Source organism: Lonchura striata, chromosome 1 (genome assembly GCF_046129695.1).
Source record: "Lonchura striata isolate bLonStr1 chromosome 1, bLonStr1.mat, whole genome shotgun sequence".
Taxonomy (NCBI): Eukaryota; Metazoa; Chordata; class Aves; order Passeriformes; family Estrildidae; genus Lonchura; species Lonchura striata.
The window spans coordinates 113,591,660-113,617,114 of NC_134603.1; the positions used below are offsets into that span (position 1 = coordinate 113,591,660).

Genomic DNA, 25,455 nt, shown 5'->3' on the forward strand with positions numbered 1-25,455 from the left:
AATAACAGTGATTAATTTCTTTCTGCATTAGCAACATCTTAAAAGGATGGGTAAAAGCTCTATTCTTACATCTTGTGTAACTGCATGTAGGACTCCACTGTAGGAAATGTTAGCATTGAACCTGAACACAGCATCTGCAAAGTTACCATCTGGAAAAAGACATATCAATAGTTAAGTGTACAGCATCTGACTCAATATCTGGATGCTTTAAAGAGCACTATAAATGCACAAAGGAAGCATTAGCTTACTTGGAGGAGCAGCCAAAAACTTCAGATGAAGACTCTCTACTTCTTCATCCACAGGCATACTGAGTAATCCCCAACGCTGGCCTTTGTGTGTGGAGGTCATTTTCACACAGACATCTCTATTACCAGAGGCTCTCACTCCATCCAACAAGCTAGCCAGGAGAGAATCTCTGGGTTGGGACAATGACACACAAATACAACTTATATCAGAAAAGTGGTGCCAAAGAAACAAATTATAAGAGAAAATGAGGGAAAAAATCATGTCATAAAAGGCAGCAATACCTGGAATCTCTTACTAACACTACTGCCAACAGCTACACCTCTGGAAGAAGTCACTAACTTTCAGTGTTCCTTTATGCACTGTAAGGAGAGAGCTGACTTACACTCAGTATAGCCAGCTGCAGCCTTTCACTAATGCAATCAATTCTAGATTATCTGTTAATGAGTGACACATGTTGTTAGCCAATTCATCCCTGTGCTTTCTGCAAAACCTCACTTAGCAGGATTAGACTGTATTACAACTGCAAGTGCACTCAGGGACTGTTCTGTTGGCTGTTTTAAATAGAATCAACTAAGACTGTCTCAAGCAGAGAGCTCAAAGGGTTCACAGCCTTCACATTTCCATACTAAAGATGGTGCTTTCTTCCCTTGTTTTGGATATACTACTTAGCCAAGTACAGAATACATAAAACTATATTGCTTAGGAGAAACAGGCTGTATCTAACTGTCCAACACCCTTTCATGTGCATCAGAAAACTTCTGGGGAGATTTGCTTGAAGTTGGGATGAAAGTAAATGGCAGAGATTTAGTTCCTTTAACATATCTTGATTTGAAAGTGGCAGACTGCTAGAACAGTAAGGCTTTGAATCTACTCCTTCAAGGGTCAGAGTTTATAGAAACTGAGGAACTCCAAGTGCCACAGTAGCAAATTCCATTTTAATTTGTAATGCACAGAAGCTCCAGTTACCTTTCTGTTGAAGAGTATTTCCGAATTTGTCCTTTGATGAATTCAATGGTGAAAAGCTGGGGGTTTTCAGTGTCACACACTATTGCAAATACCTGAAAATAAGGGACAAGGATCACATTCATGAAGCAGTGTTATTTAGCTACTCTACAAATTAAGGCTCACATATACTATCAATTCCTCTCTTTTAAAGCCTTTATTTGAAGAAGTGGTAGTGAGAAAGAATGGCCCTTACCTCACCTAAAGGTTTCAAAGTTGCAATGTTGTAGGTAGCTGGATCCCTCTCAACTAAGCAAGCTTCTGTAAGAGCTAGTACTCTTTTCACAGGTTCCTTGTAAAACAAGAGAGAGGCAAACTAGGAAAGAGAAAACTTAGTACTTAATAGGAACCAAGTATGTTCAGTCTGACAGCCTTACCAAGTGCCTAGGTGTTATTTTTTGAACAACAAACTCTGCTAAAGATGTTATAGATTCATCATTGCTGTACTTTCCAAAGCGAAGGTTCAAGTATTGCTCAAATTCTAGGGATTCTTTCCTTATCCGCAGAGAGATGCCTATGAAGTTGCCAGCATGCTCTATTGCACTCTTGATAATTTCCTCCCTCTGCTCAGAGGCAAACAGGTGCTGCAAATTTTGTCAAGAAAAGAAATAGGTGAAAAATATGGCACAGCCAAAGAAAATTACAAATAATATAAAATCATAAATAATCCTCCACTATAGACCTAACAGCAGGGAAGGCTCACAGCAGCTGGACTGGCCTTTGCTAAATGCATGGTATAGACAGGTATTTATTACACAAGAGATCCACTATTAACTTTACATTAGCCTTTAAAAAGAAAATCTATAGCAGCTATTCCTAAAGGATACCCTGCTACACATTAGTGTGCCACTAAAGTTATTGTCTGCCTGTCCACCTTTGGCAACAGACCCTGACAGCCTGGCAGGAGTGAGGACTCAGAGAAAGCAACTAAGCTACCACTAGTGATCTTTAAGGTTAGGGCAGCTCTAGAGGATCAATTATATATTGCTAATTTTATGCCAGAGAAAAGCATGCTGCAATACAAAAGACAAGGAAACCCTCACTGAGTCGTATTTTGTTAGTAGAGACTGAAGTAGCTATACCTAGAAGTTAATTTATGGTTAATAATGTAAAGATCTTTTTCCACCGTTTGAACTGTTGTACACAGAAACCCTGTTAAGATTTTAGAACCAACATTACACTGCAGTATTTCCCAAGCAAAGCTGCCAAGTAATCAGATCACAGGTCTAAAGAGGCAATGGCATCACTGATCACTCTATTTCTAAACTGAATCCCTACATCAGTTAGGTATATTTGTAACACACTACTATAAATTTGAGAAATGACAGGAAATTCCACATCCACATTACATTCATATTTACTACCTAGATATCTCATCCTTTTCAGTTCTTAAACATGCAATACACACACAAAAGCCCCCACACCAAAAACTGTAACCAAACCCATATCAATACCCTCTCAAATGTTTTAATTAATATCCTTTCCTTTTAGGATCTGTCCATAAGCCTTGAGGCTCCACAACCAAGACCCAAAGATGCACATACTTTTATGCTCCAACTGTGTTTAAGATTCATTATTAAATATGCAGCTATAAATATCCTAAGAACCATACCAAGATATTTTGATTTAATACTCACCAATCTACTAAATCCTCCATAGAGGATACAGAAGCCTCCCTGATAGCCAGTAATATCAACAAAGCCTTCAATATTTCTGTAGTCATAGGAGCACAGGACCTTATTTGTTGCAGGATCAATTTGGTCAATACCTCCAGGAGTCACTTCCAGAATAACAGGTTTCCTCGTATCACTCCAGTGATGCTTATAGCAATTATACCTCTGCAGAGAGAGCTACTTTTAGACATCTATGCACACTCCTTTACTACACAACAGTAGTTCTCTACTTATCTAGTAAGTTTAAAAAATTATTTAATTTCCCTTAATACTCTTATCTATATTAAGAACACTATGAAGCAAAGGATAGCAGCTGTAGCTGTCAATTGACAAGGAGATCATAGCTTAAACAATGCATGGTGAAGCAAGAACAGAATCCCAAAAGAGCCACTCCCAAAGGAAGTAAATTGTCTTGTTGCAGAAGGTGGTCTACTCTGTCGGAACCCTGGCTTGGTTCAGGGGCTCCGTGTGGTGGAAAAGTCTCTCCTCCAACCCATGCTTACAAAGAAAACTCTGCAGCCTCTTGTTGTTCAGTCTCAAGGCAGTTTATTGTAAGCTATCTAAAAGATCGTCTTCTCTGGCTACTGCAGTTTGGTCAGCAGCTCAGGCAGAGACACACACACCCCTGACACCCTCTCTGTCTGCTGTCTTCTCTCTCCCCGCCCCTGGCTGTAGCTATCTGTTACATGATACATTATGTGATACATGTTTACAGTTTTTCCCCAACACCTACTACCTATATTAAATGGTGTTTTTCTATTCTAAACCAATCCATGAGTGCCAACATCAAGAACATGGAGGAAAGGAAGAAGAAAGAGGAGAAACAGGACCGGCCTACATTCCTCCATCTTAAAACCTCTGACCCCCACGTACAAAGTAAAAACCCCCCTGTACAGGTGTTAAAACCTCCTTATAGAATACTAAAAAATTCTTCCCTCTACTTTGTAACTACTTCTACTATAAAATCTAAACTTTTGTGACTTCTTGTTCCACCTGCAAAGTTGGTAAATCATTCCATGGCTCAAACTCAAAAATCACAGCTGTTTCCAGCTGCCTGCCAGGGTCTCAAATGCCTCCAGCCAGGGCCTGGTCAGACTTCTGAACACTGTGGTTAGATGAGGAAATAGCATTTATATCAAATGCTATTATTCAGTTAATTAAATCAAGTTCAGCTAAGTTTGTCACTGTAGTGACAATTTTTCATCTCCTGCAGTCACATTCCATTACAAATACAAACTTACTTTAACCTGCAAAAGTCAGAAGTCTGCTGTAAACTATGGTAAGACAAAGGGGATCCCCTCATTCCAGCAGTGTTACTATGCTCATGACTGAAGATTTATTCCATGCAATACTTTAAATTACTTAAAGTAACTTTAAGCACTTGAAGTGCTATTTTCTGTGACCAAAAGACAAATATAAACTCCAGCTCTGTAGACTGCATTGCTTATTTACTGTATTACAATTCAGTAAATGTCAATCTTGTCTGTAATCTGACCTACAGAAATCCTAAGAAGCATCAAATGTTCAGGATGTTATGCAGAAAATATTTAATTAGGAAGCAAAGCAAACATTGACTAATGAATCAATGTTTTTCACCTCTCCAGATAAGAACTCCACATAGCACAGCCTATATTTCAACATTCATAACCCATGTACAAGTACAAGGATCAGGCCAATCAAAGAGAGCTCAAATATTCTACTGGTAAAGAGGTTCCCACTACTTTTGAACAAACTCCATTTTCTCTTCTCAACGACTTCCAATCCAAATACACAAAGGTATTTTAGGTAGCACATATAGCACAAGCATAAAACACATGAACAAAGTAGAAGTCTGAGTCTTTAGATCATTTCCTTAAACTGCACATGATGCAGGTAAGCCAGACACTCACCCGTCCTGTGATTTTTCCTTCTGAGAAGTCTGTCCTGAATCTCTGTTTTTAAAAACAAAGTTAACAGACAATGAATGCAAATATGACAACCTATCTATCCAGAAAGTCTACATTTAAGCTGACTCCATTTTATGGGCCTCATATTAAGCCTCCTCAGAAGGCTCACCATTCTACTGCAGTTTAATATATTAAATATTTGTAGCTTTATTCACTCTTTACAAATCAAAGTACTTACTCCAACTGACACTAGATCAAGATCATTAAGATAACAGCTCAAAAAACTTGGATTCCTACTTTTTATGGAGGGAAAGAAAGCATAATACACTACCACAAATAGTAACTAAGTACTTACTGCTTGATTCAAGAAAATAAGAATAAAAATCTTACCAGTGCCTCTGTAAGGAGTTCTGTTCTGTGCTCTGTGGAAAACTTAAGTGTCTCAGATTTTTTCCCGCTCCCTTTGCGAAAAGTGAGACTAAATTCTGTTCCTTGTCCTTTTCCAACAGGAGAAATACTACAGATGTCTCCATAAGGCCACTATACAATTGAAAATAATTAGGTAATACTGTTAGTAATTTTAAAGCTACATCACTCCCTTCCAAAACCCCTTAGAACCTTTAATAACCCTGTAACAAAGTGACATAATGAGCTTGAGCTTCCTATTTGATACTGTGCAAAGTAACTAAGTGTCCTGATTCCCTTCAGAGACATAGCTTAGCAGTGATCAAACTTAGCCTGGTTCCTTCAGAACAGCACAGCAAAGGCAAACTACTACTTGTTGGCTAATAAAGAGAAATTGCCTAAAAAGTACAAACACCAGTATTTGTAGAGTTAGTGAAGGCAACACAGACCTTCTGTTATGTGTGGTTTTGTACACAGCTGCCACATCTTCTGGCTTTTCTGAGATCTTGTCAGACTAGATGGTTTCTTAAGCCTGAATGCCACTATTCACTCTGAACATGTGACAATGTTCATGATACAGAACATAAGTCAAAACCAACTTCAAAAATGACAGTTACCTGATTTGTAACTTCCAGCGTGTTGGGGTTGTATGTGGTGATGGCATGGGTTCCAACTGAAAAGACTCGTTTATATCTAGAATACAAGAGAGTATTAAGTTTCTTCAGAAGCCACAGGAAAACCCATACTGAATTGCAAAAATGATGTTAAGATGATATACAGAGGTTTTTGTTAGGAAATGAATATGGAATTTTCTTTGTTGTTACTTGCAGTTTACTCTTATAATATGTTAAGCTCTTCTGTTCCATATATCTATAAAGAGGACAAGTTAAATACTATTAAATAGATTTATTTATGCATACCTTTTCCTAAGTTAGTGGTTAAGTCAGTATCAAAGGCTCATGGAACTTGCACTGAAAGGTACTATCAGACCAGAATAAATTTTAAGAAGGTTACACAGGTAGGGGAAAAAAATATCCAACCATTCCTGCAATAATCTGAAGCATCTGTCTGAAGCTGTCTCAGCCAACTGCTTTAACACAAAACCCAACTTACACAACTGGCCGCAATACAGTACCAAGTCAAAGCACTATTATGGTCAAGCCTAATTTTCTTCATCTTGAGGGAAGCCAAAGCTACCTAACTCTAGAAAGACTCAGATCACCAAAGCTACAGCCATTGCACATTGATACCACAGATACGTTAGCTGTCACAGGGCTTAAAGAATAGCAAGGTAGTTGCTTGTGTTTCAGACGGATCAGACACAAGAAGCAGTGAGCTAAAGCTACAGAATTCAGATGCATCAAGTGCAAAATCAAAGCCTTAACATGGTTTAATTTCCTAGATAATCCTCAAAATGTACCCTGAATAAATAAAGACTCTCTACATATTTCTGAATCTGAAAGCTTTGACACATAACTAAGCAGAGATTGAAACAATAGATAATTAATAATACCTTATTACTTGCACAAACCATGTTCTAGGGTACTTCCATCTGGAAGCCATCCAGCCCAAAAAGTAAAGCCAAACCTGAGCCAGAGCCAGTACTAGCAAGTATTCTCTGACTAAAGCAACATCATCTGAACATGGATGCCTTTCTTGAACTTGAATAAAATAAAAATACTTTGGCTGTTTGTCCATATTAAAACTGATTAAATGTAAAAATTTAAGGTTCAGTTCTGGGTAAACTGTGGGTTTGCTTGGAAAAGATATTAACAACAGATGCTTAATTAATCTGAATCTGCGCCATGTTAGACTGCATCAGGAACCAGCAGGTCATTTCTTCTATCCTTCTCTGCATTCTTGTGTTGCAGTCCTTTCTCGTTTCTCACTTGACAGGTCTGTAGCACAAGCCATCATTTCTGTAGAAAGTCAAACTTTGTATGGGCTTCAAATATATTCAGAGCAGCTCTAACATATTCCTTATGACAGAAAGGTCAAGAGCACCTATCTGACAGTCAGGCAATCAGACAAACTTAATACCCTTCCAACTTCCATTATTATTAAAATAGACCAGTGTGAGTTGAAGCCTTTACCAGCACAGAGTTTACTTAGAAATTAAAACAAGTACTTATTTTCTTTAAAGCTTAGGAACATCTGCATGGAACTGATGTGACACCTTAAGGATGTTTACACGTTTGCAAAACCTATTTGTTTTTCCACATAGCTGAAATTTCCTTATTTAAGATGCAGGTCAAGGAAGTCATGAAGTAACGAAGCAGAATGTTTGAAGCTACTCTAGCTGCTAATAATTCCACTATATTCAGCCTGTTAAAGAATGCTCCAGTTCTTAGTTTATAAGAAGAAACCAACTGTTCCCTCTCTTCTTGTTGCACAATTTAGGCAGGTTTTCTGTCTTTTATATGACTTATTTATAAGATTCATTTAAGTTCTTTAGAACAGCATGTCACAAGTAATAAAGCTCTTTATTACTTGCTCAAGGTTTTATTTACTTACTTAGCTACTATGAGCTGCACAGAGTTTTGTGACAGAGTAAGGATTTGCAACCATTACACATAACGAAAGACTAGCATGCAAACATTATAGCCCATTCTTTTTCTCCCCTTATGCTCAAGCCTACATTTCAAGATCCAGGAAGCACTTATTATCCAGCATTCGTAATATGTGATAGGACAAGGAACACATGACAGAACAGCAGTTTTGCTGGGTTGCCATTTCCCTTGTTTCCTCTCCCTAGGTAAATTCAGAAGAACCAAGTCTTATTTCATGAACCAAGGAGATTCAGAAGTCAACTCTTACATGTGGCCTACTCTTGTTCATAACTTCACCTATAAATATTTAAGAAAGGTATTCATACCTCTAGGACTTGAAAGGTTTACTATTAATTATCTCTCAAACTACTCTGCAGTACTGTCTAATCCCAGGCTGTTTTGAGAAAAGTTGAAGCAAATGTCCTCTTCTCCATAAAAGGCTACAGCCTGTTCCTTATTTATTTCAAAGCACTGGTGAGATTTTTTCAGTCACAATGAAACTGGCAGATAAATTTTATACCACCACACCCAACTAAAAAAGCAATCTTCATTAACTTTACAGATTGACAGAACACTGGAAGATCATCATTTGCACTACTGGAAAATATTTTATGGACACACAGAGCATTAGTCACATTCAAAGTGACTACCTCTACAAGTAGTCAAAATTATTCAGGCTCATTTAGCACCACACATTAAGTTACTGGCTTTTTTAATGTTATACATAGATTATACTGCGAATGTATAACTATGAACTGAGTGGAATAAATAATTCAAATAGAAAATTACTAAAGTCCAAATAAACTTCTGCTGCAACAAACAAGAGGCAACTAATTACTAAATACTTCTTTCCCCCTCACTATAAAAGAATTAAGCACAGCACTGAATTTTTACACTAAATCTGTTCTAGACATCAGACTTAGCCTGAAGTTCTATAAGAATTCTCTAAGTATACCAGAGCATTACCATCAAGGTTCAAAATCATAACTTCAAGAGCTTGCCTCAGGCTCTTTAATGAGAGGAGTTGGGCAAAAGAAGAAATATGAGGTTTATGTATTTAATTTTCACCAACTGGCTCAAATCCCATGCACACTAAACTTGCACATATGCTGTAGAAAATTCTGAGGAAGAGACCAGACATTTTTGGTTGGGGAACAGAAAGATTAGGAGGAACAAACTGCTCTAATATTCTTCTGCAATATAGTATCTTATTAAGGGAAGTAGTTTATTCATCCATGCTCACACAATTCCAAATGCATGGATCATAACTCACAAAAGACTCAATTTACACAAGTACTGGATACAATTCTACTGAGAAAAACTAAATACTACACAATTTCTGTCAAGTCTATCGAAACTCTGACTTGGTAGAGGAAAGATTTTGTACTCAGACAGCTGCTCAATGTAGTCTGGACTCAGAACTACCCAGGATTTTAATTTTTGCTGACAAAAAAAGCAGGGAGCTCTTTGATTAGACATTGAAGCAATCTCATGTTTCTTCAAAGCACAGCTGTGACAGATCTGTGACTGCTTCTCCTTGCAAGCCCATTCTCCTTTCCTTTTCAGTATTCACAGTCTTTGATAGGATGAATGTGTCAGACAAAAAAATCAACCAGTTTCAATTTACTGGTCAAACAAGAGATTTGGACAATACCTCTTCATAAAACCATTAGAATCAAGCAGTTCTCATCTTCCCCAGGTGCAGATAACCCACTCTTTGTTATGTTGATGTTTGTATAGCAAGGAAAAACCTCATTTTGCAGAGATACTATGCATGTGAAAAGGAACAGTGGATAAGAACACCAAATAAAGTCCTGTAACACCCAATTCAGACACAACATAACAGATACAAGTTATTATAACTTAGTGGATAATTTTATTAGACATTCCCAAGCTTATGAAGACAGAAGCATCATCAAAAATTCATTTTTAGATCCAAGACCCCCATTAAGATCAGGTTAATTTCTATTAGCAGAATTCTCCAAGTTATCTCAGTTAGTAGTCTAACGGATAATCTGATATACAACTTCTTAAGTGTATATGTGGAGTAGTGATCCTCATCAATTAAAACACTACTCCTCCATAAACCTGTTCTGAGAATAAACATTTCCATCTTAAATTTAGTGCTTAGTAAGTTGAAAAGACTCAGAAACTGGTGAGGTCAGGTGGTCCATTTCAGAGCTACACTGCAGTGTGGGAACATAAGCAGAGGAAAGCTAAATCACAATGTTTAAAATCCAAACTGATTCTAGTGAAGATACATTCAGTTCAGACACTGAGCAGCAGAAGCCTTTAGTTCAATTTTCATTCATCAGTTGGATGAAGTTAAAACTACGCAGTTAAATCCAATAAAAGAGAGAAGAATGTCACACAAAACTTTAAAAACAAAAATCCAGAATTAACAAACTTCAAACTACTTACTTTCCCCTCCATGAATGTTTTGTTGTGTAGAAACAAGCCAGGTCTCTGTTTTCTCTAATTATATTCATTCTGCGCCAAGATCTGAAAACAAAGGAGACATCCTGTTAGTACTCAGGACTCTTACTTAAAAAGTTCACAAATCATCAATATACTTCAAGACAAAAAGACTTTGTTTTTAAATTTAAGTTTATCAAACAATACATGGACCAAGTTGCAAAATTATTATTCGTTTCTTCACTGCATTTGTTACACTATTCCTTAATAGTACCAGGTTCCAGTAAGTTATGCCACATTTGCCACATTACCAGCACTCTACTTTCACTGCATCTTTGTACATTCAAATTCAAGTATATTTTATGTCATCTCCAAAATACTTTGCTCTCAAAAATCATATTATATAAAATTATTTGAGTATCTTCTACCTGTAACGCCAGATAAACCAAAGTACTACTGCAATTCTGAAATAAATAGTAAGGAGATATCTGGATCCATAGAACAGTTTGTTTTCCAGTCTGAATCAGAACTTGAGGTTGAAAAACTTACTTTACTAGCTAAGCATTAGGATTGAAGAGCTGACTGAGTACCATTCCTGTGCTGTAAAAGTTTAAGCAATCTCACCACTAACATCCTGACATGCTTATTTCACAGAGTGAATATCTATTCCCTAAACACACACACAGAGAATTTAGTGAACCTTGCCCACAATTGCTTGAGTAGATAGGAGCTGGCAAGTTCTAAAGAATGCTTCTAAACACTACTATTTTCAATGCCTGAAACAAATGCATATTGAGTAGTTAGGAAATTAATCTCCCTTTTACTTCACTATGTTGTATTGCATATACAAGGAACTTAAGCAGATATTCCCTGATTAAGTACAAAAGTGAAGTTGTTACTCTCCATATACTGCTACAGCATTAGTTTTATTTTCAAATGTGTTAAATCAGGATTCCCTGTAACTGATTGAAAACTGGTACTACTCTCAGATTCACACCAATAACACAGCAGCCCCCCCACAAAATATCACATACTAATACTGGTCTGCAAGAACACAGCTTGCCTGAAGCAACTCCCAAGCAACCCAATCCCAGTCAGTACCCCACTGAAAGTTAAATAACAATCCATTATCTTTTTACATTCAGCTAACTCTGCTTGACTTATCAAAAGAAGATTTCTTATTTTGAGATGGATGACCTGCAACATTAGCTCATTGCTAATTTCTACCCTCTGTGACTTCAGGTTATTTTCTTTCTGAGCAAAGGCTGTAGCAGTTATGGAGTCATAAGCATGAAGAATGGATAACCTGCTCAGAAATGAACTCTAGAATTCCTTCCCTCAGGTGAAGAGCCAGCACAATTATCGCTACCTACTGAAGGAAACTTGAAGTACTGCCTCTGGGAAGAGAGAATAGTATTTACGTGTTTCAATGACTCAGTCTTTGAGTCAAATCTTCAGAGTTAATATTCCAATGACCTGTGGCAAGTTAAAATTCTCTAAAGCCAGTTTTTGGAAACAAAGTTTTATGAGGGGCAGGATATTCAACAGCATTATTGCTACTGACTGCTGACATCTACCTGGACCCATGCATTTGACACTGTCCCGCCTGACATCCCTGCCCCTAAACTGAAATAACACAGATTTGACAGAAGGACCACTCAGTGGATAGGGAATTGTCTGGAGGGTTGCACTCAAGCAGATGCAGTCAATGGTTCACTTTTAAAGTGGAGATAGTGACAAGTGGCATTCCTCAGGGGTAAAGACTGAGACTGCCACTGGGTTAACATCTTTGTCAGCGATATGGACAGTGGATTCTCTGCAAGTTTGTTGACAATACCAAGCAGTGTGGTGCAATCGACAGGCAGGAGGGAAGGGATGACATCTAAAGGGACTCTGACAGGTGGGAGAGGCGAGTCTGTGCCAACCTCACAAAGTTCAACAAGGCCACATGCAAGACTCTGCAGCTGGGCTGGGCCATCCCAAGCACAAGCCTGGTAGAGAATGGCTTGAAAGCAGTCCTGAGGAGGATTTGGGTGTGTTGGTTGATGAGAAATTCGACACAACTCAGCAGTGTGTGCTCAAAGCCCAGAACCACATTCTGGGCTGCATCAAATGAAAACTGGCCAGCAGGCCAAGGGAGGCAATTCTTCTCCTTTGCTCCACGTTTGTGAGACCTCACCTGCAGTACTGTGTTGAGCTCTGGAGCTCCCAACATAAGAAGGGCCTGGTCCACACCTTTTGGACTCAATTTACAGAGAGACACAAAGATGGCCAGGGAGGGAGCTGGAACACCTCTTCTATGGAGACACACTGAGATCTGGGGTTGTGCAGCCTGGAGAAAAAGCAGTTCCAGGGCAGCCTGCTTAGAGCAGCCTTTCAGTACCTAATGGGACCTACAAGAAAGCCAGAGAGGGGCTTTGGGCATAGAGTAACAGCTTTAAACTGAAAGAGGGGAGGGTTAGGTTAGCTGTTAGGATTAAATTCTTTGTTGTGAGGATGGTGAGGCACTGGAACAGGTTGCCAAGAGAAGTTCTGGACACTCCATTACACCAGCCCTGGAAGTGCTCCAGGCCAGGTTGGATGGGGCTTAGAGCAATTTGGTCAAGTGAAAAGTGTTCCTGCCCATGGCAGTAAGGTTGGAACTAAATGACCTTCAAGGTCCTTCCCAACCCAAAGCATTCTATGATTACTCCTGAAGTTCTCCATTTCGCTTGGTTTCAGAACTATTATTATTATTACCATGGATAAGAATCAAAAGAGCACGCTCTATACAAACGACACAGATCTTACTGTATAGTAGCACACTTTAGATCTAATAATTTTGTTTTAAACTTATCTTTCAGAACAACATTCCATCTACTCAATCTTCATGCCTCTCTTTCAAAGCCATTTTCTTGACATTGACTAAAGTATTAGTAAAAATAAAATAAGAGGCTTATAACAAGACTAGCTCTACTAAGTACAGGATTAAAAGAGCTATTTATCTGTAATTCCAGTTTCACCAATACCAGACTCCTCTGACCAGCTCTATTAGGACTCTCACACCTGAACACTGCTTGCTCTAGAGTTCTCAAGGTTGCAAATATCTGCTCCTATAATACAGAACTAAGAAACATTCATTTATCAGCTGCCAGCAGCTTCCAGAAATTTTAACACCAACATCTAACTAGAATCAGGATACTGATACATTAAGTATTGTACCTGAAGTGCAAGTGACAAATTCACCAGAGTGCTCTTTTGTTTAGATGAAAACCACTAAAATAATTTAGCTTTGATGCTTTACTCACTGTGCTTCTGGACAGTGATTGCAACCACCCCTCCCACTGAGGAGACTACCACAGGGGTAACAAATTTAGTAACAATTAATTCTTGTACACATTTTCCGGCAGTTTAACAGACAGAAAAGGCTAACAATAGCCTAGTGTTCTGAGCTGCTGTGGTAAAGCCCAGCAATTATTTACTGGTTATCTTTGATTCCACAATAAGAACATGAAAAAAAAAAAAAAAATAGTTCATACCAAAGACAAAGATACTTTAGAAAAAACCAAGAATTTCCTCTTCCTTCACTCATTCCAGCAGAACCAGTGTGGCATCCCTCTTGTACTATCCACATTGTGATGCACTGTAATTTTAGCACCTAAGACAGTATAACCATTGACTTTGCAGAACACATAAGGCTTTACCATTAATGAAGTTTAGCCATATTGCCAGTGTAAGCTGTAGTGGCCTGCTTAGTTACATATTAATTTCCTAAAATAAGACAACATTCTTGTTACTTCTGCCACTTCTTCCTGCATTCAATAGACATTTAAAAAGTTGCCTCATTTAACACAAAAATTGGTTGAAATTTAGCTCACTCCAAGAGCATCCAGGACAATAAGGCACTAACTTGAGCAATCACCTTTATATTCTGGAATACCTAGGAGTAGAGAAGTCACAACTTCAAAGGTTATTTTGAATATTTCTTAGCACAGCTATTGCATATCCCGTACTGATGGTTTTCAAAGGTTTGATACTAGAGAAACACCCAGTTGTTCTATTTCCGCTGGAATAGAGGCAAAATCTACTTTGAGAGTAGCAGTTTGTAAACATGGTTTTCTTGGCTGAGAATGGGCATGTTGAATACAGACTGTAGTCAAATAATCCAAGGATTCTGCAGGCAAAGTATTGTCTACAACTTGCAACTTCTTTTGGGAGTATAACTAAAGCACTCTCCAAAATATCCCCTGGATATTTTAAACAGCTTTTTTACAGGACTGAAGTTCAACAATACTTTCCTATTTGGTTCCTGTAGTACTGTAAATAGTAGTGAAACAGCTTTAGGGGAAGAGCTGAAACCACATTTTTGAGTGTCTCATGTACCAGAAATAGCAATCCCTTAAACTAAGGGCCTGAACTGCTTCCAGGACTCCCCCTGCCTCAGAGTTTAAGCTACGCAGTATCATAGAACAGTTTGAGTTGAAAGGGATCTTTTACACAAATTATATTCAACTTGCATGCAACTTCCACTTTTCCAGGATTTCACATTCTTTAGACAAAACTACCATCTGGGAAAACAATCTATTTCAGGAAACTGAGACAAGTCAGTCTCAAACCAGCACTTGTGGAGTCAGAAGAAAAGCTGTGACCTTGCATTCATCAAAGCAGTAGGCACAGCTGTAATTACACGTAAGTTTCCTTCAATTTATTAAATAAAGGGAGAAGTTTGGACAGGGGTTCAAAGTTGAGTTTTTTTCTGATTATATTATCTCTCTTTTATTACAAAGTCTCAGTATCTTTCTTAAACAAAGGTTTAACAAGGTAGGATTCAGAGCCCCACATAGAATTATTATTCTGTTCCACTGCAGGGAGGAGTAAAATAAATGCTGATAAGAAACTGAAGTTTCTTGGGCAAAAGAGGAAGAGAAATGCAGATAAGAAACTGTGATTTTGTTTTAAAAATTTATTCCAGCATAGCTGAATACTATTTAGAGTTCCTGGAAAGTCTTTACTACACCAGGACAGTTACTCATAGCAAGCTCAAGTGTGACTTTTCTGAGAGAGAGAAGACATACTATGAGCACAAAAAAAGGAACCAACTGGAAAGCAATGAGAGCAAAGCACTTAAAAAAACCCTAAGGTTCTGTTATTCTGTGGTTCTACATACCTGCCTGCTACCTTAAAGGTCTGAAGCCTGATTTCCAGTCATCTACACCTCTGTAGCTTTAAAATCATTATTTAAATAAGTGAGTTTTCCTGCACTGGAATGTTTTAGCTGTCTACATTTCAACCTCCTCTTTCATTGCTCACTAAGTATTTCATTGGTCACTAAGTAGCAGCATTTTGCCTTCAGACAGATTTTTTCTAACAAGCATTAACTTTTCCTTTTCCTTGAACAGTACTCTTCTAAAGTACTACAGCCTAATTAGTTGTAGAAACAGGTTTCATCTATAGTGTAGGAACTCCCAGTCCTTTTTGTAAGAAGGGGAAGAGATAATCCACCAGATCCTACATGCAACCTGCCTCAGTAATAGCAGCAATCCCACCTTCTGCAGCCCAGAACAGAAATAGGCTGAGAATTTCAGCCTTACTACTGCCAAAATGATGGTGACATTAGAGCCCATCCTCCAGGTGACCCATTCCCTCACTGAGGATCAGTGTTAAGGATAAGAATATGGGTGGAAGATTCTGGTTTTCTTTTAAATTTATATTAGCATTCTGCTTTACCAGTGAACCAATCTGATTCACCAGCTAGACAGGTGAGTATCAGAACAAAAGTATATACTCACTAAGGGAAGGAAGAAAAAAAAAATAATGTTCCTTTCAGTCATAGTTTAGCAATCCTGTCATATTTCTTCAGAATAATGTTCTGTTTTATTAGTGAGGCAAGAGAGCTGTTATTTTTTTTTGACACAAGAATAGTTTTTTGGAAGCAAATAAGGAAGCTAAGCAGTTGAAGGTTAACACTTCAAGATACAGTTGAATGCCATCAGAAGAATTAAGTCAGTGAGTTTCACTTACTGATCTTCAAACAAGTTAAAAGCAAAGTCACCTCCACAGTATAAAAAACAGATCTGGCTTTAAAGACCAAGCCTCAACATATCACTTAAAATCTGGAAATACAAAGTGATTCAGTCCCTCAGGACAAGTATGTGTTTGGAAACTATGAAAAATACCACATGACACCCAGAGGAGCAAGCAATACATACAAAAGAAATTTTCTAAAAAATGTGTTCCAACAAAGCCAAAAGACAAGGTTAAAGTTCCTGGAAAATCTATGCCACACAGGGACAGGAATGCAACTCTGTCTCCAAATACTGAGGTATTTGCTGCAAGTGGAAAAAACTGTCAGTAATAATAGAAAGGCACCAGTAACTTCTAGTTAAGTGTTCTGGCACTTGGCTGCCTGTAGTAGGCTAGAATTAGACCAAGCTGCACATCTATGAATTGAAGCAGGCTAAAGCCAAGCATAATTTTCACAACTGTAATACTGGTCCTGTTATTTTGATTTAATTCATCAGACTGTTCATAAAGTATCTTCCTAACTCAATCCTAAAATGAATCTCAACTCACTAGTAGTCCCTTCAACAGCCTCCTCCTTTTCAACAGATGTCACTACATGCAAGTAGCCTATGCAGATGAATCTAGTAATGAACAAAAAAGTCTTCAGCGAGAACTTAAATTCTAAAACAAGGACCATTTTCTGAAATGCAGTGTTATCCAACGAGTGCTACATAACATGAAACAAAGCAGTTATCTACTCAATTGCATCTACTCCAACCACCACTAATCTTATTCCAAAAGAGCACAAGAGAGAAAGAGAAAATACATTTCAGACTACATTAACGTCAAAAGCAGCCACACAGCAGAGATTAAGTGCATCACAGGAAGTCCCTGAATAAACTTCTAGGCCTGTGTTTCCCCCCAAGTAGAAGAGTCAAACACTACCTCAGCTTGAGAGCACCAAGCCAAAAAGAGAAAAAAGACCTCTTCATCCCAAACTGAAGTGCTAAGACAACATTTTCATGGCCCAGGACTCAGCCCTCAGTAGAGGCACAGGTATGAAGACACAAGCTTCACACCACTCAACAGGAAAATCTATCCCAAAAACTTCTGGCAGCTCACCGCAGACAGAAAACCATCCAATGTGACTACTTGTTTTGACTTTCAGAAAACAAAAAGCAAGCTAAAAGTATGCATGGAAAAAACCCAAATGCTCGTGGCAAAATAAGAGCTTTAAGGGTAGATTTTCTGGAAAGTGCATCTAGTTATTTTCATGTACTTCAGGCATACTGTCAGCACTCAAAAAAGAAATAAAATCTCATCTCCGTGAGAGCATATCTCTGCCACATCTCTCACACCCTTCATAAATTATTTCCCAAAGCATCTCCTGACGCGTATATTTTGATCTGAGGGTAGGAGGAGGAAAATAACGTGTCTTTTCTTAATGGACATGTCAATACTGCTCTAAGAAAGAGGACAAATTCTGCCCGCAGGCTACAGAAGCCGCATCAGGTGCGGGGCATGCCGAGCGAAGCACCGGGCGGGCTGAGGCTGGAGAACAGCCCCAGCCCTCTCCTCGGCTCGGATACAGGAAGCGAAGGGCTGCGAGCGGCTGGCGGCAGGTTCCACGCTGGGGCAAGGCACGCACAGCCCCAGGCCCCTCACGGCTGGGGCAGGAGCGGGGCCGTGCCGGCAGCATCAGCCCCCGGGCGGCAGAGCGAGCGCTGCCCCAGCCCCGACCCCGCTCCGCCCCGCGGCCCGGGCGCGCCCCCGCCCGCCACCCCGGCCCGAGCAGCGCCCCAAACCGTGCAAGGAGGCGGGGGCTGCCGCCGGCCCGAGCAGCGCCCGGGACCGTGCAAGGAGGCGGGGGCTGCCGCCGGCCCGAGCAGCGCCCGGGACCGTGCAAGGAGGCGGGGGCTGCTGCCGCCGCCCCCTCACGTCCCCCGCCGCTGGGATTTACCTGGCCGGGGAGCCCGCGCTGCCCGGACCTGCCCCCACCAGCAATGCGCCTTCACGGCGATAAGGGCGAAGGGGCACTGAGCGGAGCTCTCACCCCTCACCCTCCGGCCGGGCGGGCGGGCGGCAGCCGCTACACCGCTCCCGCTGCCTCAGAGCCTGGCGCTGGAGGCCGCCATCTTAGCACGGGCAGCGAGACCGCCCCCTCGGCGCAGCCGCCGTGCGGCCCGGGGCCGTCATGGGGCACGGTCACCTGATGTGCTCCGCGCTGCCTCCCCCTTCCCGCAGCGCTCCCTCCCTCCTTCCTTCCTACCCTCGCCCCTTGCCCTGCCCTGCCTTGTTCTGCCGGGAACCGGCATGGCTCCGTGCGCAGGCGCCGCGCCGCCGGGGCAAAGTCCCCGCCGCGCTCCCCTTGCGCGTCCCCTCAGGAGCGTCGGTGACCGGTGCGCTCCCGCCCGAGCGTCTCCGGGCCGTGAAAAGCGCGCTGGACAGTTAAAAAGCCGGAGCACGCTGCTTAATTATGCACATTACTTACGTGACTGTAAAAGCGATGTTAAAATGCCACATTAAGGCTGCGGAAAGTGAATCACTGATTTATGTGGTTGGCGAACCACCCTCCAGATTTGTTACGGGACTCTTGAGCTCCCCGTCAACTTCCCCATATTCTGAACCAGATACAAGGTTTCCCAAAAATGTTGTAACCTACGGCAGCATTATAACACAAGCTCCTACTGATTGACATAAATACTAAGAATATTTTTAAATATTACTTGTATTAGAATACTGTGGCCTTTCCTTTCAAGCAGTGTCATTAAAGTCTACAGATGAAGAGAGGAAAAATGAGGAAAAAACTGTAAGTGGAACTAACTATCTTGGCAAGAAAATACCAAAACCACAGGTATTAAATTTTTTTAATATCCTTTAATATCCTTTCATCATCTTGTAGACTCTAGGAAACAGCATGAAGGTGAGTCAGAGGAGGTTCAGGATGGGTATCAGGAGAAAAATTCTCACCGGCAGGGTGGCTGGGGGCTGGAACAGGCTGCCCAGGGCAGTGGTCACAGCACCAAACCTGACCGAGTTCAAGCAGCATTTGGACAACTTCTCAGGCACAAGGTGTGACTCTTGGGGTGTCCTGTGCAGGGCTGGGAGCTGGAGTCGATGATCCTTGTGGTTCCCTTCCAACTCAGCATATTCTGTGATTATGTGATAAAATATCTCTCTTATATTTTACTTCAGATATTTAAATACTAGTCAGACACTCTTCTGATAAATCTAGTCCTCTGAATCTGGGGCACTGTGATAAAATAGCACTGATGGGAAAATAACATTACTTCGGGGAAGCTGATAAATTGCTTTTGGTTACAGAACTTCATGGGAGGAAAAAGAAAAGACTTAATGATTTATTAACGTACTAGGAATTGTAGGAATCTAATTTCAGAGGGAGGTCATATGATTCGGAAGAGTTTCTTGGAGCGCATGGAAGAGTTTTTGGACAGGTTTGGAGTGGTTTCTGGTTTTGTTGATTAGTTGGCTCAGGGGTGTTGATTTTGTCTCTGTACTTATTTTGCATTATACACCAAGTAAACCAACAGCTTGTTAGCTGTTTATTACTCGGGAACAAAGATACCACTTGCATAATGAAATCGATGTAACAAACTAGTAATCAATGTTTTCATGGATGGATGTTAATCAGAAAGCACAGATTATATTTCAGTATATTTATGCAGCTCAAGCTAGTATTTCAGTAACTGTGTTATCCTGTATTTTTGGACGTGCTTTTGCGTAAGTAGTAGTATTAACTTTGGATCTAATGCAAACAACTGATAAAAGGAAAGGAGGATAGAGATTAAGAAAGAGAAAATTTGAGAGATAGTGAAATAATAATTTTGAAATTATTCAGAGAAAAAACTAACAAGAAAGATGTGTTTAGCAGTCCTGACAGGAAATTATGGTAATTATATTGTACAACATGGTACAGTGTCTTTCAGAAATTAAAGTAGACCAGGATTTCATTACTGTCTAACTGTAAAGTATGTGTGAAGTTACCTTGTATGCAGAAAAAACATTCTGGATTGCTTGGTCATTTTTTCTTGTGGAATAATACTGTTGAATATTTTTAGATATAGGGTCTCATTTTTCTGTTTAACCAAAGGTTTGTGAAAATGCTGGAATATAAAAATTGTACTTTTACCACCTCAAATTTAAAAGTTTGCTGTTTTAATTTAAAAAGAAAGTGAACAAAATCCTTGCTCCATTAATAGCAGTTTTGTTGTTACCTGTGTGTGACCCAGGTAGTGTTTTGCCCATAGTTTTCCCAGTCACTTACAGAGTCAGAAATCATATCAGAGCCATTCTCATTATCAAAACAATAACAGCAAAACACAGATTTTATGCCTTCTTGAAAGATAAAATGTTAAATTGCTTCAGTCCACTTTGGAGAAGCAGACCCAAGTTCAGTTCTTCCAGATCTTTCACCTGAAGTACTGCAAATGTCAATACGACCTTGTCCATTTAAATACTTCCATTTGCAAAAGAGTTCAGGTCATATCCATTCTAGAGAGCAAGGTCTCCTTACCATTCAATTATGGAAATCTGGAAGGAATGAGGAGTTCTAGTCCACCCCTAAATAATTAATAATCCACTGGCTATTTCTGTGATCAGCACCTATTCTGAAAGACTGAGGTTTAGGATGGCTGAATTCTTCAAGCAAGCTACAGTAGAGATACTGTAGAGCCAATGCTAAGATTCTCTACAGCAACAGCAAATATTATGATTGCAAATACAACCTATAACAGCAGAAATCCTATTACTTTTAAGACAGATTTATTGTGGTTTATTGCAATAAAAGAAATAACAAGTTTTTACCTAGCCTGCAAGCAGCAAACAATGGACAAATTAACTTCCCTTCCTAGTACTGTTTATAATGGTAGGGCAGAATTTTGGGTCTGTTTGGACAAATGAGAGATTTTTTCCACCCTTCCTTGTCTTAGAAGAAAATAAGTCCCTGCTAGAACTGGGAATAGTTACTTTACTCTCTTACTTAACTTTCAGCATTGGAGGATGCAGGACCATCTACTCTAAGGTCAACTACTGTTTTTCTGCCATGAAGTGATGGGGATCTATCCAGTCCTCTTAAAGACTGGATCTAAAAGGTACACCACAGCTTAGAATGAATTTAGGATAACTAACAGAAAATATGCTTAATAATTGTAATTTTTAGATGGCTAAATAACAATAACAGTAATCCCGTGATGACTAATTATAGTACTTGACTGAGAAGGGATAACAAAGATTTTGAAAGGGGGGAAGTAAATGTAAAAGTCCCACATCAATCTAATTAAGTAACATGCCTTTTGAAACCTCTGTCCTGGATCTTGTCTCTTTCACTGCAAAGCTGTTGTAAATGCCATTTTGTTGTAAGTGCCGTTTTGTAAATAGCAAAATGCAGGTTACACAGAGGGCCTTCTGGAAATCAGACCCACATTCCTACATCAGTCTTTGTTCTATTCTTTGTTATCCCAAAGATGCATTAAGACTATGCTGACAATCTGCCAGCTGTTGAAAGCTCACATCAAATTTTTATGTATCTTGACATATTTTGTATAAAAATAAATGCAGAGAGTAATGATAATTTGTCTTTTCTGTGACATTAATTAACAGGTAACTTTTGGATGCTCTCCATTAATAATTCTATATTTCCTGATAGACTTGTTAAATGATGACTTGTTTGTTATCTTAGCTAATGGCTTAATAATAACTGTAGCCTAAGCTAATTAACTTTGTGATACATTTTGGTAAATAATTAATATGTATTTTCAATACAGCAATGCATGCCAATCTGTATTCATGTTCATAGCATTCCTCCAATAATTCCTCTTCTGTTTGGATAATCCTTTCATTTTGTCATTGGCCCATGTGCAGTAAATACATATTAACTTTTGAGCTCTTGATCCATCTATATCCTTGTATTACCTGGTCTCTCTGGTGTGTCTTTTGAAGATAATCTACAAATTATCTTTTAACACTTTTACCTCCAATAGATAAGTTCCAATATTAGTTGCAATATTTTGCAATTAGTTACATCTGGTGTAAGAGAAGTGAATATATCAGATTCGCTTAAAATCTCAGATGTCATTCACAGTAAAAAGAATATTTTCATGAACTTAACAGTAATGCACAATGATGTAACAGTTCATAATGAAATTACTCTGTTTAAAGAAATGTGTAGTTGTATTTTTTCAAAGGAAAATGTAAAGGCGAAATGTATTGTTTATTGCATGTAAAACAAAATAGCAACCAATTCATAGAATAAGTCTTTAACTACCTTTTCTTTTGACTGCATTTAGTCAGGTTGTTGAAAAAAATCTATACACATATGTTCAGTGGAAACCTTGATAAAATGACAATGAAAATTCCCATATACTTAGTTCATCTTGGGAATGTTTCACCTTAGCATTGCAAGCTTGCTTAAGGTAAACTGTTCTTTGAAATATCTGACTCCTGGGGACCATTTTGGGATAAAAGGTACTGTGGATGTCCCAGGTGATGTTTCTTCCCACTGTTGACACACAGCCCATGCAGGGAAGTGCCCTGAAACACAAAGAAGCATTGCAGGCTGTGATAAAGGTGAGGGCCTATGCAAAGAAGAAATTGGAGTTCTGGAGGAGCACACCTGGCCAGCAGGGTAGGAGTGGGTTTTGCACATGGGACTCATAGGACGGAGAAATATCTTGAACAACTGAGAGAGAAGAGTAATCAGTCAGCTTCTGCAGGTTAGACTTGAGAACTGGGAAGACAGGAAGAGTTGTGAGGCTGTGATTTTTGAAAATTTTACTGTGAACAGAAGAAATGCTTATGTAGGGAGGACTTTTTCTCAAGAAAACTGATACAGACAAGTGACACGAGGGAAAGTAAGGGAGAAGATGTAGCTAGATATGGCCTACCAAAACACTGTTAATGATACAAATAGCTGAGAAGAATGACTGGGAATGTCTGGGAAGGAGATAGGGGTTGATCTGAGAGTAGAATAGGATGATAGGAAGATTCAAATGTAGAAGCAAGGAGTGGGAGAAACGGCTTAGAGAGCAACAGGTTGCAAAAGACAGGACAAGAGGCAGTACCCACACCAGTCTGCTAAACTGGAAACCACAGTTTTTCCAGGATAACAGGCTGGGAAACCTAATGCCCATTGGGATCTGATATCCTCTCTAGTGGATCTCAACTTAGTTCTGTTATTAGTTATTCTTAATACCAATCAGAGATCTGTGTTGCAGATCTAGATGTGGTATATGATATAATCCCACATCATAACTATGTGGATTTAAAAAATAAACCTAGAGAATTATGCATTTACATACATAAATAACTATGCAGTATTGACATTGTAAACTCAAAGTCTTTTAGAGTTAATAAATTCCAGACTATTTGGATTGCCTTTGCAAATAATTGCATGCTTGTGTATAATTTTTATCCATGGGAAATTTACTTTATTCACTCCACCAGATGAAAGGACTCATTGAATCCACATGGATGCTATGCTGTGTTCTATTCACATTGCCCAGTTTGTTGGCCCAGGATTTATTTAGTGTACACTATACCAGCTCTATTATTCAAGCTTCAGAATATTCAAGCTTACTAATTTCCATATTGACATTTCTGTGACATTGTTCAGTACACTGAGTGCTCTAGAAATATGAATTAATTATTTTCTCAACATCCTTCTGCATCTAATATTTGACTAGTTGAAAGTACATTAATGTTTCTTTTTCTGTGTATTCCTGTGTATAATTTTCAAGTTTCCTAACATAACCTTTAAAGATCAAGTGTTTTTTAGCAAAAGTACATTTCTCCTATAAAAAATAAAATTACTATTTGATCTCTCCCTGTCTCTTTTAATAGACATGAGAACAAAAACAGATGACAGTACCTTGCAGGCTTATTCAATGTATTGATCTGTGTGACAGTGTGACATGTCAACTTTTCTATATCTTATGTATTCTAATACATGCTCCTATCTTATAAAATTCACGTACTTAAGACATTACATTGTCAAATTCATTATCAGTTTATTTATTGAAAGTTGATTTTTATGGAAACTTAAATTTAAATGCTAGTCCAGGAGTGGGAATGCTATTAATTTGAGAAACTGGATATTGACAGAGTGGCTGAAATTTATATTCAGAAACTAGAGTAACAAAAAATAAAATTTTTTTACAAGTTTAAAAAAGTTATTTTGAACACTGAAATATTTCAGGAGCACAGTGAATTAGTGGGACAGTAGGAAAATTGAGTCATTGGAATTTTTTGGTTGAACTCGGAATCACTGCAGATTCCTGCAGTGCAGGTATTTAAATTTGGTCATCCAAACCAAAAGGGCCTTTGAAAACCAAGCAAAAGGTTCCTGTTGTTTACACAATTCAGTTTTCATAAGCAAGAGTTATGAAGGGGTCACTTATATATTCTTGATTCATCACTACAGCCTGTAGAGCAATAGGGGAAAAGTAAGTACTAATTCTCTGATTCCCCAACCTGGGGTCAATTCCCAAAAGTAGAAATAAGTGAGATTATAATGCCCAATAGAACTAATTGTGGACAAAAAAAACAAACAGGAATTATTAACCTTGCTCACAGTGTCTCAGATGATTCTAGAAGTCTTACTATTTTCAGAGAGCAAGAATGTTCTTGAGCATATCCAGTTTCATCAAAATTTCTTTGTGAAGCACAGAGAAGAACAGAGGAAATTATGATCTCATAACTTGCAAGGCCAAGTCATTGAAATTATAGCCTTGTGAGAAAGAATGTAAATCAGAAAGAATATTTAATTTTTGGTTTTTCTTGTTTTTTTTTAAAGCTTCCCATAGTAGAGTAGTATGCTCTTTACCATTTAGAATGACTGTTAGCTGAGAAATGCGCACTAACCATTTATCAATGATACAGCTGCAAGGTATTATCACTAAAACAAAAGAACATTTTATTGCCTAATAACATTCCTCAACACTAATTCATCTGTGAACAGATCACTACCAATAGTAGCAGCAATGAAAAGGCTTCTGGCTGAAAGATCTAAGTTGCATAATATGTGAAAGCTGTGTTGCTTTTATAATAATTTAATCTCAAGTATTATCTGTATACCTGTTAGAAACCCCCCCACCCCAATAATTGCTTAATGCCCTATATGCATGATTCACAACTGGATACATATTTTCATGGTGGATTTTACAAAAATGTATTTTGGTTTTATAAACATTCTAAAGTACGACAGAAGACAATTATCTGATTGCTGGACAACAAAAAATTCCATGTTAGTTCAAGAGCTGTTTTATTGAGCTCTGTTCAAAG

At 38.8% G+C, this 25,455-nt stretch overlaps 1 protein-coding gene across 5 annotated transcripts in view; it reads right to left on the minus strand.

The window, feature by feature from the left end:
• The window catches only part of DNAJC13 (DnaJ heat shock protein family (Hsp40) member C13), a 57,727-nt gene extending 39,251 nt beyond the window's left edge, over positions 1-18,476 (minus strand). For 2 of the 5 annotated variants that reach the window (XR_002465520.2, XM_021531235.2), the window contains exons 1-11: positions 18,451-18,476; positions 10,183-10,263; positions 5,830-5,905; positions 5,198-5,347; positions 4,811-4,852; positions 2,886-3,086; positions 1,626-1,832; positions 1,445-1,540; positions 1,213-1,304; positions 249-415; positions 70-149 (exon numbers count right to left, since the gene is read on the minus strand). Coding sequence is in view for 4 of the 5 variants with exons in the window: in XM_021531235.2 (XP_021386910.2) it covers positions 70-149; positions 249-415; positions 1,213-1,304; positions 1,445-1,540; positions 1,626-1,832; positions 2,886-3,086; positions 4,811-4,852; positions 5,198-5,347; positions 5,830-5,905; positions 10,183-10,263; positions 18,451-18,473 (1,215 nt within the window). In the remaining variant the exon portion in view is untranslated. Of the gene's footprint in view, positions 1-69; positions 150-248; positions 416-1,212; positions 1,305-1,444; positions 1,541-1,625; positions 1,833-2,885; positions 3,087-4,810; positions 4,853-5,197; positions 5,348-5,829; positions 5,906-10,182; positions 10,264-12,355; positions 12,367-18,118; positions 18,346-18,450 lie in introns of those variants that run through there. The other 3 variants (XM_077786851.1, XM_021531237.3, XM_021531236.3) reach the window with 3 other exon arrangements.
• Positions 18,477-25,455: the final 6,979 nt, after the last annotated feature.